Below are 15,974 nucleotides of genomic sequence, written 5' to 3' on the forward strand. Positions count from 1 at the left end.
AAATAAGCCAAAAGAAATTCCTTTTGCAAATAAATAAAAACAAGATTTTTCCCCCCGCACGTTGACAACAGCACAGCTTTTGGATGTGTGGGCAGCACTGCTAGAAGGATTTGGAGACTCAGAATATCTGAGTTAAAAAAAAATATGCTAATTGCATGGTTGTACTGAAATATGCATATCTGTGATATATGTATATGCAGGTCATTCTCTAAGGGACCTGCTGCCTTAAATATTTGTCCTGGGCACATTTGTGGAAAAGACAACCATAATGTGTGTGCTAAGAATTGCAGGTCTGCGGCTTCATATTAGTTTACTCTAAAATCGCGCCCCTCCTAAACTCAGGCCAAAGCCCAGAATCTAGAGGATGTGAGTGTTTCCAACATTTGAGTGAAAAACGAGTAGAGAATTGGATGCTCTTCCAGTTTGTATATCTGTGGAATTGTGATTAGGACCCAGAATGTAAAGAGGATTTGCCTTTAGCTGGAAGGGTTACGAGAGACTACCCAAAGTTATCAGTCAGAAGAAGGAGGAAGGAGGTAGGTGTGGGTGTGAGATGGGTAAGAGATCAGAGAGGAATAAGACATAATTTGAATCATACAACTTCAAAGCTAGATGGGCCTTTTTTTCTTTTTGGGGGGACACTTTAGAACCAATATAAATATAAAATTTAATCATAATAAAAATAACCATTGTGGATGGGACTTTGAAAATAATCTCATCCATTCCTCTCTTGTATAGATTAGGTATCTGGATCCCTGAAAATCTTTTTGAATTGTCCAGGGTTACTAGGAGATGATAGTCAGAGTTATATAATGTGTGCCCAGGCCTCTGGACTCTGTCCAGTATCCACCATACTCCACTAGCTCACTGTGCTTTCATCATCTCACTCTGGGGCTCCCATATTCATTCTCACCTCATCATCCTTCTGCACTCTCCAATGGGGATTTCATTTTCTCTCTGGAGCCCAATCAAGGATTTCACAGTTTGGCCTGTGAGATGGTAACAGAAGGGCAGTGAAGGGGACCAGGCAAGAGGAGAAGAAGAAGGCTTGAGCTGGGGAAGCACAGAAGCATTGCAGTCCATAAGGGGAACAAGGCAGACAAAGAAACTAAGAGGAAGTGAGGCAGTGAGGAAGTTAGGGGGAAGGTGTGGGGAAGATGACAAAGACAAGTAAAGAGACAGATGAGTTTTTTTGGGTTTTTTTGCCCCACCCACATGGAATGTGGGATCTTAGTTCCCTGACCAGGGATCGAACCCACACCCCCTGCATTGGAAGCATGGAGTCTTAACCACTGGACCACCAGGGAATTTCCGACAAATGACTTTACAGATTTAACACCGTGAAGGTCCTCTGACGGACTATAAAAAGTGCTTCTTTGGGCTTAAAAATGGCAAGTGCATTTTGGACTTTCCTTGTGGGTGGTCTTTCCTATTACAGTTGGAAAAGAAAGGCAGAAAGAGAGAGGGAGAGAGAAATATAAGTCACTTCTAGTAGTCATAGAAGCCAGTAGGTTCCAAATCTTAGTTTTATTTGAGTGGTAGACATCTATGGGTTTTTCCAGAATTTATCTTAAGGACTTTTGATTATAGAAGAAATAGCCACAGCTTGGCAGTGCCAAGCAAACATACCACAAAGGCTTCTCATTTACCTGTGATCCTGAAATCTCTTAGCTTCATGGCTTACCTAGAACCATCACCAAAGAAAGAAATAAAACATTTAAAATTAGTTCAAGAATTCTTTTATGCTTAGAAGAAAATAATGGAGATGTGTGTGCTGTTTGGTACTTTACTTCTGGGTGCAGATTTTTCTCATTTAAAAATGTTAGCATATACAGACTTGATGTGTAAACCCCAGAGGAAGGAAACTTTGTTCAGGGAAGACCTGGACGCCTAGCGTAAGCTCCTGCAAGTCTGTATCCATGTGGTCAAACTTAATCAGCTCTTGGCTAAGCCTGGGATATCACTTCTCCCCAGAAAGTCCAGGAAATACTGCTTGAGTCCCAACTTTACACCCATTTGCAGCTGTCTGCAAAAGAGTATATGATGAAAATATTAGCCAAAGGAGATGTCAAAGCACATAAATAATAATAATAATAATAAACTGTCTATGCACGAGACCTGGAAAGGACTGTTGCTTTCCTTGGCTGAGAAGCAGCCAGAAACATCCTCAGAAAATTCCTGGCAAAGGCAAACAGGGAGTTTCCTCCTCCTTGGCCACATGATGGCGCACGAACCTCACTCACTGTCAGCTCAGGTGCTGGGGTGGCGTGTGGAGCCCGCAGCCTTACGTAGAGGCTCCCGTTCAGGGCCTGGAGAGCCTGACAGACAGGCTTGCGGGAGCTCGTCTTTGATCCCTATTGATTGTGCAGTGGCCACTGTGGGAACTTTCGAGGAGCTAGCCTTGCCCTACTAATTTTATGGCTTTCAGCGAGCACCCGCCAAAGGCCCAGGGGAGAGGTTCTGATTTATTAGTGTCATCCTAAGCTGTGCCCTGGGCGACTAGGAGACCAAAATCAAAAGACCCTGAAACTTTGCCATTGGAGAAGGGTGTCATCTCTTATCTAAATGGGGCTTAACTGAAGACATCTGAAAAGGGAGGTTGTTTCCCGATGGGGAGCAATTGTCCTGTGACTTTAAGCCCAAATTATATCCTGTGGCAAAACCCTGGAAACTGTTGCTTCGTTCACATTCCTTGAGATCGTATTACATGTTTTTACAGTGAATATAATATAGACTTGGAAAAAATTCTAAATTAACCAATTATTGACTCCCCTGCCACTGTGTGTGGAGGGTTGGGGTTCGGGTTCACAATGGTAACAGTTGCTCTCAAGAGAGTTATGTATCTAGTTAAGGGAAATATTCAAAAGAACAAGCATTCGTTGAACATTTACTATGTGCTAGGCACTGTGCTAGGTGCTGCATATGCATTTTTTTTCTTACTCCTTGTAAGAGTCCTGTGACATAGGTAGCAGTATTGACTCAGAGAGGTTAAGTAACTTGTCCAAGATCACACAGCTACTAATGGAGGAACCTGGACCCATATGCAGATATGTCTGACACCTAGTCCCATGATCATCCCCTCCCTACCCAGAGACAACTTAAAAGACACGGGGCACTATTTGGAGGTCCAAAATCGGGAATGCAGCCAGCCAGGGACTTCGAGAGTGAAGAGACACATTTTCTGAAGATGTCCCATTCTGTTTCTCCTCTCCTTTCTTTCTGCTACCTGTAGACACCCCGTGGTGCTCCCCCATCAAGGTGAAGTACGGGGATGTGTACTGCAGGGCCCCTCAAGGAGGATACTACAAAACAGCCCTGGGAACCAGGTGTGACATTCGCTGCCAGAAGGGCTACGAGCTGCATGGCTCTTCCCAGCTGATCTGCCAGTCAAACAAACGGTGGTCGGACAAGGTCATCTGCAAGCGTGAGTAGCCCGGCCCCACGTTGGGGCCTCAGGGCCAATCGGGGCAAAAGATCTTTTGCTCTGAGATTAGGGATTTGTACTGAATGTTTTTTGGTCTTTGATGAGAAAAACTCCCCTTGTGAGCAGAAGCCAATGCATTCATTCCTAAGATGTGGTGGAAGTAAGATGACACATTTCAGACAGAGGGGTGCGATCAGCTCTTTGGAAAGGGGGAGAGAACAGAGGTTTGTTTAGCAAATAGGTTATGTCTGTTCAGTAAGTGCTGGACCCTGGAAAGGTGTTGGGATTGAGGAACAAACAAGACACACAGGTAAAGACACACTTTGCCATCAGGGGTCCCACAGAATAGCATCAGAGACAGAGGTGTAAGCCCAATAGAAGTATAAGGATGGTGCTCTGCTGTGGACCCCTGGTAGTAGCCACAAGTGTTCTCCCAAGGGGTGGAGCCTAGGGAGGCAGGGAGAGAATTACTGCAGAATGATGCTTATTCCTTGAAAAGTGCTGGGCCTCAGGGGAGAAGATTGGAAGCGCATTTCAGGGGCTTTTAGCTTCCTGAAAACTCATGTCTCATTTGGGAAACTGCAAGTGGCACAGCATCTTTGAAGTGCATTTTAGATGCCATTGCTATTGAAAAGAGCTATTGTGTATGGAACACCTGTTGTGTGCTGAGCATTTCACATACGTGCACTTTTTGCATCCGCGCTATCGATATGGCTGCCATTACTTTATTGTTGGGGAAACTGAGGTTGGGGGCTGCAGCCATGTGACCCAGTATAAGCAGACGATGCCTCTGGGTGACTATAGTGGACATTTCAGTGCTTCCGCCAGATGTCCCTCAGTGCCCTGTTACCAGTTCTGCATGTCCATCCCCCGGCTTCTGGGCGCTTTGCTCTTAATGACTTGCACCTTCGGTTGATCTTCCGAGGAAGAAGAGGCTCAGCTTCTTCAGAGGACTGCTTTAATTCGTTCCGACAGGGAGAGCATCCCCCATGGGCAGCCTGTAGCTGCCCAGTACTGACGGGTAAAGGATTATGAAAGCCCAGCTACCCTGCCTGGAGGTGGGGCAGACTCAGGTGTCACTCACACTCCAAAGCTCCCCCTCGGGATCCGGCTGAGGCTGACTTTGCCTGAGATGCTACCTCGCCCGGCTTCCTCCCCTCCTCTGTCCTGTTTCCCCCACCCTTCACTGGTCTCCCCTGGGACCACTTTCTTATTCAATCACTTGCACACAAATCCTGGTCTCAGCGTCTATTTCTGAGGAACCCAGCATAAGACCGTGGCTTAGCTGGGATGCCAACCCAAGCCAGTCCGATATGAAACTTTTGTGTCCCTTCTGTGTGATGTGCAACTATTTTGGCCAGTGCCTGTCCCTGACGCACAGTGAAGGCCAAAGAAACCAAAACATCAGAGCTTGGAGCAGAGAAAGGTTATTGCGCAACCAAGCAAGGAGAATGAGTGGCTCGAGCCCAAACCCACCTGCCACCAACTCCTCCTAGGGTTTAAACACAGCATTTTTAAAGGCCAGGTGGGGGGGGGGGTCACAGGGTACTGACCAGCTCGTGCACTACTCTCTGATTGGTTGATGGTGAGGTAAGAGGGTGGTTAATATTATAGGCGCCAGAAGGTCTGGGAGCTACCTGCTCGCAGTCTTCAAGTAGTTAATTCCTTCCATTTGGTGGTGGTTTTAGCATCTGAAAAGCTCAGGGAATATACATCAGCTACTACTATCTGGATCTTCAGAGAGGAGCTACAGCAGAGGATATGGGGGTGGGGTCTGCCCCAGGAAGGCCCCGCATGGTCCTGTTAGGTTACACCATCCATCGTTTCTCTGCTTCTGTCCGTTATATTTCAATTAACTTCACCCTATGCTCTCAGAGTTTCTGGACTCCGAAACTCCATGGACAAAATCTAAGAAATACTGAATCTCTGGTTTTCTCTTTTTCAGAAAAGCGATGTCCTACCCTTGCCATGCCAGCAAATGGAGGGTTTAAGTGCGTCGACGGTGCCTACTTTAACTCCCGGTGTGAGTACTATTGCTCACCAGGATACACGTTGAAAGGGGAGCGGACAGTCACGTGTATGGACAACAAGGCCTGGAGTGGCCGACCAGCCTCCTGTGTTGGTAAGAAAATATCACCAGCCCTCAGGTGGCACCTACTTTGGGAGGAGCAGGGGGTGTCCGTACAGTGGATTTTTCAGGAAGCATCCATGTCGTGGGTGTAAAGCTTAAGCACCCAGTTTTACTCTCAGTGGTTCTCTTCATCCCTATCTCTCTGGCTCAGTGCAGACCTAGCCTCAGTCTCTATGCTAGAGTTGACTTCACAGCTCATGGCTTTCGCCTGACTTTTGTCTCTTTCTTGGATTGCGATTGAGGCAGCTGGAGGCTGGCAGAGGTTCGGGGCAATCCCGCTGTTATAGTTCAGAGATCTACCCTGTAGCATTAAGCAGAGTTATTGACATTGGCCAGACAGTCCTGCAGAGAGCATCTCTGTCTTTCAGCTGACCGATGGAGTTCCTTTGTCATTGATTCCGGTAGTCAGCAAACACTCAGTTTGCTAAACTGGAAGGGATTTGGCTACTTTACCTGACTCTGGATTTGTTGGGCCGTTCTTAGTTGTGGTTCGGGGGCTGGAATTCTTTACAAATGTAAATTCACGGCTCCACCCCAGACCTGCTGAATCAGAAACTCTGGAATTGGGGCCCAGCACTTGTTGCTTTAATGAGCCTTTCAGGGCCTTCAGAAGTGCTTAAAGAGAGAGCCTCTGATCTAAGGCAGGGCTTCTCCAACTTGGGAATCACCTGGGAACCTTGGTAAACCTGCGGCTTCTGATTCAGCAGATCTGGGGTGGAGCCTGGGATTCTGCTAGACCCCACTCTAGGGCAAGGTTTCTGAATCTCGGAACAATGAACATCTGGGGTCATAATTATTTGTTGTGGGATCCTGTCTTGTGCACTCTAGGATGTTAGCAGAGCCTTGGCTTTTACCCACTAGATGGCAGTAACATCTCCCCCCAGCTCCCACGTATGAGAACCAAAAATGTCTTCATACAGTGTCAAATGTCCCCTGGAGAGAGGAGAGGAAGGAGAAAGATCACTTCCCCCCATCCCTTGAGAATCACCCATCTAGGGGCAGTAGATCTCCACCCTGGCTACTTACTAGAATCACCTGAGTATCTTTTAGAACCTAGCCATGCCTTGGTCCTACCCTAGAGATTTGATTCAATTAGCCTGATGTGGGACAGTTGGGGGAGGCGAGTGGCGTTATAAAAGCTTCCCAGGTGGTTTTCTTGTGCAGAACCCTTGTCTGAGAGCAGTGGGTCTCAGAGTGTGGTCCCCTGACCAGCAGCAGCAGCAGCAAAAATGCAGATTTCCATCAAGAGGGAGGGGATATGGGGACATATGTATAAATACAGCTGATTCACTTTGTTGTACAGCAGAAACTGGCACAACAGTGTAAAGCAATAATATTCCAATTTAAAAAAAAGTGCAGATTTCCAGACCCGCAGGATTGGAAACACTGGGGGTGGAGCCTAGCAACCTGTATTTCACAGGCCCTCCGGGGGATTCTGATGCTCTAAAGGTTGAGAACTTGCCTTAGAAGATCAAATTTGGGAAGACCTTTAGTGCCTTTTTACTCAAAACAGTGCCCAGCAGTTTCAGCACCAGCAGGAAGCTTGTTAGAAATGGAGACTCTTGGGACCCATCCCAAACCCGGCAGATCAAAATCCACATTTTTAAGAAGACCCCCAGGGGATTCCTATGTCCTTTAAATGTTAGGCAGGCTGCTCTGGGACAGTGGTTTTCAACTCTGGCTGCCATTGAAATCTGAGTATCTGGGGCCCTGGTATTTTTCCAAAACTCCCCCAAGTAGTTGAAAACCACTGTCCCAGGAGATCATTTACTCATAAACTGTTAGAGCTGCCAGGACCCACCCCAGCAGAACATTCTAGTCCAATCCCCCATCTATGGATGAGGCATGAGAGGTCACCTAACTTGCTTGATGTTGTGTAGAGCCAGGCCTATGTCTCCAGGCTTTCAGGCTCAAAGCCCCTGAACCCAGAGATAGCTCTGGCACTGAGGTGCCCAGGCAGCTGGCCACAGGAGCCTGGCTCCTACTGTGCTTAGGTCTGCCCATCCTCCAGAGGCTCGTTCAGCTCGGTCTGCCCATGTGCTTTACCCCAAGGGCTCCTTCCTGACCACTCAGAGTCTGGGGCAGATACTTCAGGAATGAGACTGAAGCTGGGTGCTACCCTCTGGGGGCAGTTGTACAACAACCCCTCTGGCCTTGGTCCCCAGGGTGTGTTCATGATGGTACCACTGTCCACTGTCTCCCTTGGCAGCATCAGCCATTCTTAGTCTGCAGTTATGTGGTTATTGAGTTATAGCCATGGGACCTGGCCAAGATGTTGCTGCAGGAAGGGGCACCTCTTCCAGGGCCTGAGCGTGGGCTCTTGTCTAATACTCAGAAATGAGTTGTCCAAGGAGACACACATACTGGCAAAGCAAAAGACTTTATTGGGATGGGGCACCCGGGCAGAGAGCAGCAGGGTAAGGGAACCCAGGAGAACTGCTCTGCCACGTGGCTCACAGTCTCAGGTTTCATGGTGATGATGTTAGCTTTCCACGTTGTCTCTGGCCAGTCATCTTGCTTGGCCCGTATCTGGTCTGACACAGGGTCCTTCCTGGTGGCGAGTGCATCTCTCAGCCAAGATGGATTCTAGAGTGAGGGTTTCTGGGAGATTGGCAGGACATATTATGGGCTGGCATCTCCTCCCTCCTTTTGGCTCCTTCCGAATTCTTCTGGGTTAGTTTTACAAGACATACTATGGGCTGGCATGTCTTGTCCTCCCTCCTTTCAGCACCTCCCTAATTCTCCCCGTTAGTTTCTGTGCGACAGCAGCGCGTTCTTTATCAGGACCTCCTGCTGTGAGACAACTCAGGTAAGCGGTTATCATCATGCCTGGCCAAGGCGGGCAGTTGTGGTCAACGGTTCCCTAACACTGTGAGCAAAACCCTTCGACATCAGAGGCACAGCCTGGAACTTACCTTGTACCCATGTGACAACAGCACTGGGTTCAAATAATTAGATATCTGACTCAGATTTATTCTAGGCTTCTCTTTTTCTAGTATTTAGGTAGGAATTTTATTTTTTTTTTAATTTATTTTATTTATTTATTGGCTGTGTTGGGTCTTCATTGCTGCACACGGGCTTTCTCTAGTTGTGGTGAGCAGGGGCTACTCTTCATTGTGGTGTGCGGACTCCTCATTGTAGTGGCTTCTCTTGTTGTGGAGCACAGGCTCTAGGCACGTGGGCTTCAATAGTTGTGGCTCACGGGCTCTAGAGCACAGGCTCAATAGTTGTGGTGCATGGGCTTAGTTGCTCCATGGCATGTGGAATCTTCCCAGAGCAGGGCTCAAACCCGTGTCCCCTGCGTTGGCAGGTGGATTCTTAACCACTGTGCCACCTGGGAAGTCCTTAGGTAGGAATTTGATCGGTAATTGAGAAGACAGAAACCATTCTAGGTATTTCCAACAGAGGAGAATTTAATAAAGGGCATTGGTTACAAAAATATAGGAAGAGGGGCTTCCTTGGTAGCACAGTGGTTAAGAATCCATCTGCCAATGCAGGGGACACGGGTTCAGTCCCTGGGCTGGGAAGATGCCACATGCTGCAGAGCAACTACGCCTGTGAGCCACAACGACTGAGCCTGCGCTCTAGAGCCCACAAGCCACAACTATTGAGCCCATGCTCTGCAACTACTAAAGCCCATGTGCCTAAAGCCCGTGCTCTGCAACGAGAGAAGGCACCACAATGAGAAGCCCACACACCACAGCAAAGAGTAGCCCTCGTGCTCCACAACTACAGAAAGCCCGCACACAGCAACGAAGACCCAACACAGCCAATAAATAAAAACAAATTTATTAAATATATATATATATGTATATGTATAAGAAGAGCTGGAAAAGCAAAAGAGGAAAAACATTGTTACCAGGGATTAGTTACAGCAGAAATCCATACCAGCCAAGGGCTGGGGGAGCAAAAGTGGCCTGGTAGTATTACCCCAAATCCAGAAGCTCACCCTGATGTTGACATGTCTGTAACTGATACCATCATGGATGCGAATGAAGTCAGGAGCCCAGGAAGCCCTCACTGAAGCCCCTACCAGAAGCATACTGGCTTCCATCTTCTTCCTGCCTTCTATTTTCATGAGAGTGCCTCCCATGAGCAAACCTAGCTGGTACCCAGCTGGCAGAAGGAGTCCAAGAAATGTCATTTTGTGACTTTCAGTGTGGGCAGTTAAAGGGAGATGATAGAAAAACTGAGCACTAACAGAATCTTTGGCACAGCAACCTTTTTCTGAGGCCTTAGACATCTCCCCGTGAATCCCCGTAGTTCTCAGCAAGGAAGAGACCACAGAGCAGTCTTGCTCAGCCAGTGCAGGCAGGATAGCACTCAGGCTGTGAGCTCTGGACACGCTCCTTTGGAAGGACATGACTTGAGGCCGGATGTTCAGGTCAGAAGAGCCCCCCGCAGATTTTGCTTTCACTCTCTCCCCTGTGACTTGGTATGTGCAAGCTAGCTCTTCAAAACAACCCCTCCACACCCCCACCCCCATTTTGGACTTTCTTTTTCCTCACATTGGAAGGGGCAGAGGTGATGGGAGGGGAGGTGATACTTGCGAATCTTCTTGCTGAGCAAGCATTGGCAGAATCCTCGAGGGATCACGCTGTTCAGATGTCCAGATTGTGTGCAACAATGGAAAGAAAATGCTGATTCTTCTCAAAAAGCAACAAGCGTGTCTTAAGCTGAAACAGATGGGCCTGGAACCTTCCCAGAGGGAGAGAGAAAGAACTAAGAAATGAACCCCAATTTCAGGGGATTTATCCTAGAGTGAGCCAGGGCAAGGTTCAGGCATCTTTGGGGGAAGGGGAATTTGTGCACACAATGAGGGGGGTAGTGGTGAAAATGGGACCAGCGAGCCACAAGAGAGCAGTGAGCTCCCAGGAAAAAGAGAGAAATGGACAAAGCAAACAGGCAGCTCTTTCTTAGATTTTGTGACAAATAAGCTGGAGGTTGTCCCCAGTGAATTTTACTCCAGGGATGTCACGGACACTTTTGGCTTTAAACATGTGACAAAATTAGTTTCATGACTTTGTGTGTTGGTAAGGATCAGGGGTCCTTGAGTACAGCTCAGAGGCTCAGCCTAGTTTATGAGCTGACACACGGTGGCCGAGCAGTTCCCAGATTTCCACACAGCCTTGAACAGTGCCTCGGGGCCCGCACTGTGCTGAGTGCTGAGGAAATCGTCTCAGTTCTCCTCCAGATCTGGAGGGAAGAGAGAACACTGGGCTTACTTTTGACTCTGAGGTGGTCAGTTCTGTGGTCTGGCTAATTTGAAAGAACCACAAGTTAAAATTCATTCTCTTTTGCAGCCCACACTCTGGCAGTGGACTCAAATCCATGGTTATTTCAGAAACAGATATAGATAGAAATAAGTCAATGCAGGAGAAACAACATACTGCAAATTGCAGGAGGGTAAAATATTTAGAGAGCCACAACTTCCGTTGATATAAAAAAAATAAACCATAGAATGTAATAACTATTGTTGGGGGGGGATGTTTTTTTCTTTTCCATTTTTAGTTCTTTTCAGTTACATTGGCATTTAAATAAAACAATGGACAGTTAGAATTACAAGTCCTCATCTAGAGACCAGATTTTGAGTAGGCACACGATCTCTCCTTTAGACCAACACTTTTTCCTAGGCCAAAATAGGAAGAGGAAAAAAAATTCAAGTAAGTTTAAAACCCATGGGCAATGAAAACTGAGCAAGTATCTTTGGACAAGCAGGGAGCCCAATTTGGTTTTTTTTTTAACAAAGGACAATGTACAAACCAACTTGGTTTCTGGAATTACTCTCTTGCTTGTTTTATATTTCCTACAGAATAGAATAGTTGGAGAGTTAACACAAATGGAAGTCTGGAATAAAAAAAATCTCTGTGATTTTAGATATGCAAATTGATGGAATACATTTCTGGCTTCCTATTTATCTGACAGCTGGGTTGACCTAATGACCCACAAGGAAGTTTGCTGGGCTGAATGGTATTATTTCCAGAGATTCAGTTGAAGATACAAATCTCTTGGGGCTAAGAATAAATGTGTCAGTGCATTGTTGCAGATGTTCTTAAATCATACTAATATTTTCCTGGGTTGACAAATACACATTCTTTTTAATTTATTTTTCATACATCTTTATTGGAGTAAAATTGCTTTACAATGTTGTTAGTTTCTGCTGTACAACAAAGTGAATCAGCTATATGTATACATATATCCCCATATCCCTTCCCTCTTGAGCCTCCCTCCCACCCTCCCTGTCCCACCCCTCTAGGTCATCACAAAGCACTGAGCTGATCTCCCTGTGCTGTGTAGCAGCTTCTCACTAGCCATCTATTTTATAGACAAATACGCATTCTTTTGCAAACGTTCAGGAAGCTAGTTTCAGCTTTGCAACAAGTTGATTGATTGAGACACTGCTCCACTCTTTACCTGGCATGATTTGTCAGTGCAAGCTGAACAGGTAAACTTTTAATGACTCTCTCTAATAGAAACATATCACCAGTGACTTTTTCGTTTGATATCTTTGTGATGAATGACGATAGTGACTTCCAATTGTGGAGTTCTTTGCTTCTCTCCTTGACTTTTTTGTCCATGGGGGAAAGTTTTCTAATATCTCCTGTGGTGCCAAAAAACTGGAACCACTTTCCAGAGACATCCACAAGGATTACACTCTAGCTGGGGGAAGCAAGCAATTGGGCAAGTTTTCAGTGTCCAGGTTTGTTCTGCCTCTGTCAGTCCCTTTCTTCCTGTGCCCCAGGAAATGACCACTTCCTTCCTCCATCACCAACCTTGGACTATTTTATGTTTGTATCAGTAATCTATCGCTGCACACCCGACCACCCAAAACTTAGTGGTTTCAAACAACCATGTTATTGTTCATGGTTGTTTGGGTTGGGAATTTCAGCAGGACTTGGTGGAGACAGCTCACTTTGGTTCCACGTAGTAATGGCTGAAGTGCCCGACTGGGGCTGAAGGACCCAAGATGGCTTCACTCCAGTGTCTGGCATCTCACTCAGAGGTGGCTGTATTGGCTGGCATTTGACTGAGTCTCTTTCCCTCTCCCTTCCTAATTTCTCATTTTCTCCATGTGGCCTCTCCAGTCAGATAACTGGACTTCCTTAGATAGCAACTGGCTTCTGAGATAATGAACGTAGAAGGTGCCAGACTCTTTAAGGTCCTATGCCTGGTACATACATTACTAATAAGAAAAAAAAATCAAATTGTACACTTTAAATATATGCAGTTTATTATATGTCAATTTTATCTCCATAAAAGTTCTTAAAGGAAAAAAAAAAGGTCCTATGCCTGGGACTGACATAAGGTCACTTTCCTTGTATCCTGTTAGTCAAAGCAAGTCACAAGCCTGGCACAGATTCAGAGGGAGGGGAAACAGACTCTACTTCTTGCTAGGAGGAGCTGCATGTGTATAAGGGGATTATGGGTAGCCACCTTTGCAGGAAATTCAGCAGAGTATTCTTTGTTAGAAATCAGAGCTTAGAAATCATTAGTGAAATACATCCTGGAAGATGCCATACCAAATTTGAAAAAAAAGGTGTGATCGCTTATATCCCACTTCACGTACTATTAACAAGGCCAAACTCATAACGCCTTCAACAACATAGAAGTTCCATTCTCATATAAATGTTTGTCTGGGGCAGTGGCCTAGACCCAAACTCCTTCTCATTTGTTCTTCCATCCTCAACTTGCAGCTTTCATCCCGCAGTGGAAGATGGCTGTTCTGGCTTCCCACCTCATGCACATTCAAACCAGGGTGGAAGAGAAAGAAAGGGGAGGGTACCTCCCCCTCCACATACACACACATACACACATACCTTTTTTTTTTTTTTGACAGAAATGCTCAATATTTTATTGGAAGATCTTGCACATGCAATAACATAAGAAAACAAAAGAATCACAAAAAATATGGGAAAGAATAAATTAAACTATTGTGTTTGATTTCAAAGTCATTCACATTTTGCTTTTCTGAAATGGAGGTAGGTCATACAATGAATGATATAAATCATTGTTCAATTTTTAGCTCTTTAGTGGAATATAATTGCTTTACACTCTTGTACCAGTTTTTGAGGTACACCAAAGTCAATCAGCTGTATTTATACATATATCCCCGTATCCCCTCCCTCCCGCGACTTCCTCCCACCCTCCCTGTCCTGGCCCTGCAAGGCATCACCCATCGTCAAGTTGATCTCCCTTTGTTATACAGCAACTTCCCACTAGCCATCTATTTTACAGTTGGTAGTGTATATATGTCTTTGGAACTCTCTCACTTTGTCCCAGCTTCCCCTTTGCCGCCCCCCCCACTTGTCCTCCAGTCCATTCTCTGCATCTGCATCCTTATTCTTGCCCTGTCACTGGGTTCATCAGTACCGTTTTTTTAGATTCCATATATTATGAATCCATATGCTTTTTTAAAAGCAGACCCAGAATTTACACACATTTTTTTCTCTCACAACATTGGTAGAAGCCATCCCATGGCCACGCCTAACTTCAAACAAGGCTGGGAAATATAGTCTTTATTCCGAAGGGCCACAGGCCCAGGGAAACTTCTGTTGCTCTCGAAGAAGGGGGATGGGAGGGCAGGTGAACAACCACTAGTCTCTGCCACATCGACTATACAGATTGAGAGGAAGTTGGTATGAAAGATCAAGGGAGAAGATTAGTTAAAAAGCCAATTGGTTTAAATCAACTATACTTCAATAAAATAAATTTTAAAAAATTCAACAAAAAGTCATGTGATATATGTAAAAGAATTTATATAAACAATTTGCATAAAAATTGAGGTTCTCATTGCAATAATCAGTTGTATTTAATAAAGAAAATGTATAAAATAGTTCTCAAACTTAAAACCAGTTGGAATGAGTTATGGAGGACATCAGAGAGGAAAGGAGCATTAAATGGAGCCTGTTTGCTGTGAGCAGCTGTGATGATCCTTTACTTGAGATAAGAATATAGATGGCTAGTGGGAAGCTACTACAAAGCACAGGGAGATGAGCTTGATGCTTTGTGAAGACCTAAAGGGGTGGGATAGGGAGGTTGGGAGGGAGGCTCAAGAGGGAGGGGATATGGGGATATATGTATACATACAGCTGATTCACTTTGTTGTACAGCAGAAACTAACACAACACTATAAAGCAGTTATACTCCAATAAAGATTAAAAAAAAAAAAGAATATCATCTTGCCTTAGAATGAGGTGAAGAGAGAGAACCCCCATCCCCACCCCAGATCAGGCAGTCCCAGACACAAGTTACTGTCCTGTTCTGAAGCACCTATTCATCATACCTCTAATGGTCATCTTCAAACATAGGTCTCCACTGGAAAACACTATATAAGCAAACATTTTAGGATGCAGTTAATTTATTGTGTTGGCCAAAAAGTTCGTTCGGGTTTTTCATAAGATGGTACAGAAAAACCCTAACGAACTTTTCGGTCAACCCTATACAACCTTAGTTTAAAGGGTTTTTTTCCTTGTTATCTGTTGGCCAGAACATTGTCCTTTTCACCCTCTTTCTTGTTTCCACCACCTACCTGATTAGATGTGTTAAATATTCCCAGGTATATAGTTTAGCTTCTCAGATTAAACAGTAGTTGACACAGTGTAATATGTTTGTTTCTGATATTTTATATGCAGAGAAGAAACTAAAGCATAGAGGAGGGAGACAGTTTGTCAGACATCTCTAATGAGTGGGGCAGAGGCCAGGATTTTCACCAGAGTTGCCACACAATAACTGGCTCTCTGGGCATCCTGACTTGACAGGGAATCGTGATTATGTTTCTATAGTGACTTTGTTTATTTCATTCATGGAAATTTGTAATAACTTAGGAAAAGCAATGATGGCTATGGCTGTTAATAATAGGCTTAAGTTTCTAGAATATCTGCTGAAGGGCAGGCCAGCTTGTCTCATGAGCTGAAAGAGAGGCCATGATGCTTGAGGATGCAACAGAATTCAGTCCTGCTGCCACTCTTCAAGGAATTATGGGGAAGCTGGAGCTGGCGACCACGAAAGAATGCATGTGCGGAGGATGGAGGGAAACACTAGGTCAGCAGCAGGCAGACACACAGAAGTGTTAGGCTGATTGAAATAATTTTAAAATATGTGATTACGTCTTAAAATCCCAGACTGCAAAGAAATTCAGAAAGAGAGGGAATGCTTCCCAGTTTATAAATGGGGACGATAATAACCTTACTTAGTCTAGTGGGTGATGGTGAGAATTCACTGAAATAATTGCTGGGATACTACTTCGTCTGGGGTGGCCAGGTAGGAGGGTTCAGGAAATATTAGCCATTATTTTTAGTGCTTTATTTCTTCGTGTTTCTGGCTTGGAAGAACACTGCTTCTGAAAAATTAAGCCAGTTTCTACTGATCATTATTAGCTGTCAGAAGCTGGCTTTGGGAAGCTCTGAGACTTGTCACCCA

At 45.3% G+C, this 15,974-nt stretch overlaps 1 protein-coding gene across 2 annotated transcripts in view; it reads left to right on the top strand.

Annotated features, from left to right (window-relative positions):
• The window catches only part of SRPX (sushi repeat containing protein X-linked), a 117,575-nt gene that overhangs the window by 54,593 nt on the left and 47,008 nt on the right, over nt 1-15,974 (top strand). For both annotated transcript variants that reach the window (XM_057719338.1, XM_057719339.1), the window contains 2 exons: nt 3,233-3,424; nt 5,370-5,546. In XM_057719338.1, the coding sequence (XP_057575321.1) occupies nt 3,233-3,424; nt 5,370-5,546 (369 nt within the window). The remainder of the gene's footprint in view (nt 1-3,232; nt 3,425-5,369; nt 5,547-15,974) is intronic.

The sequence above is a fragment of the Hippopotamus amphibius genome, chromosome X, assembly GCF_030028045.1.
Source record: "Hippopotamus amphibius kiboko isolate mHipAmp2 chromosome X, mHipAmp2.hap2, whole genome shotgun sequence".
Classification (NCBI taxonomy): Eukaryota; Metazoa; Chordata; class Mammalia; order Artiodactyla; family Hippopotamidae; genus Hippopotamus; species Hippopotamus amphibius.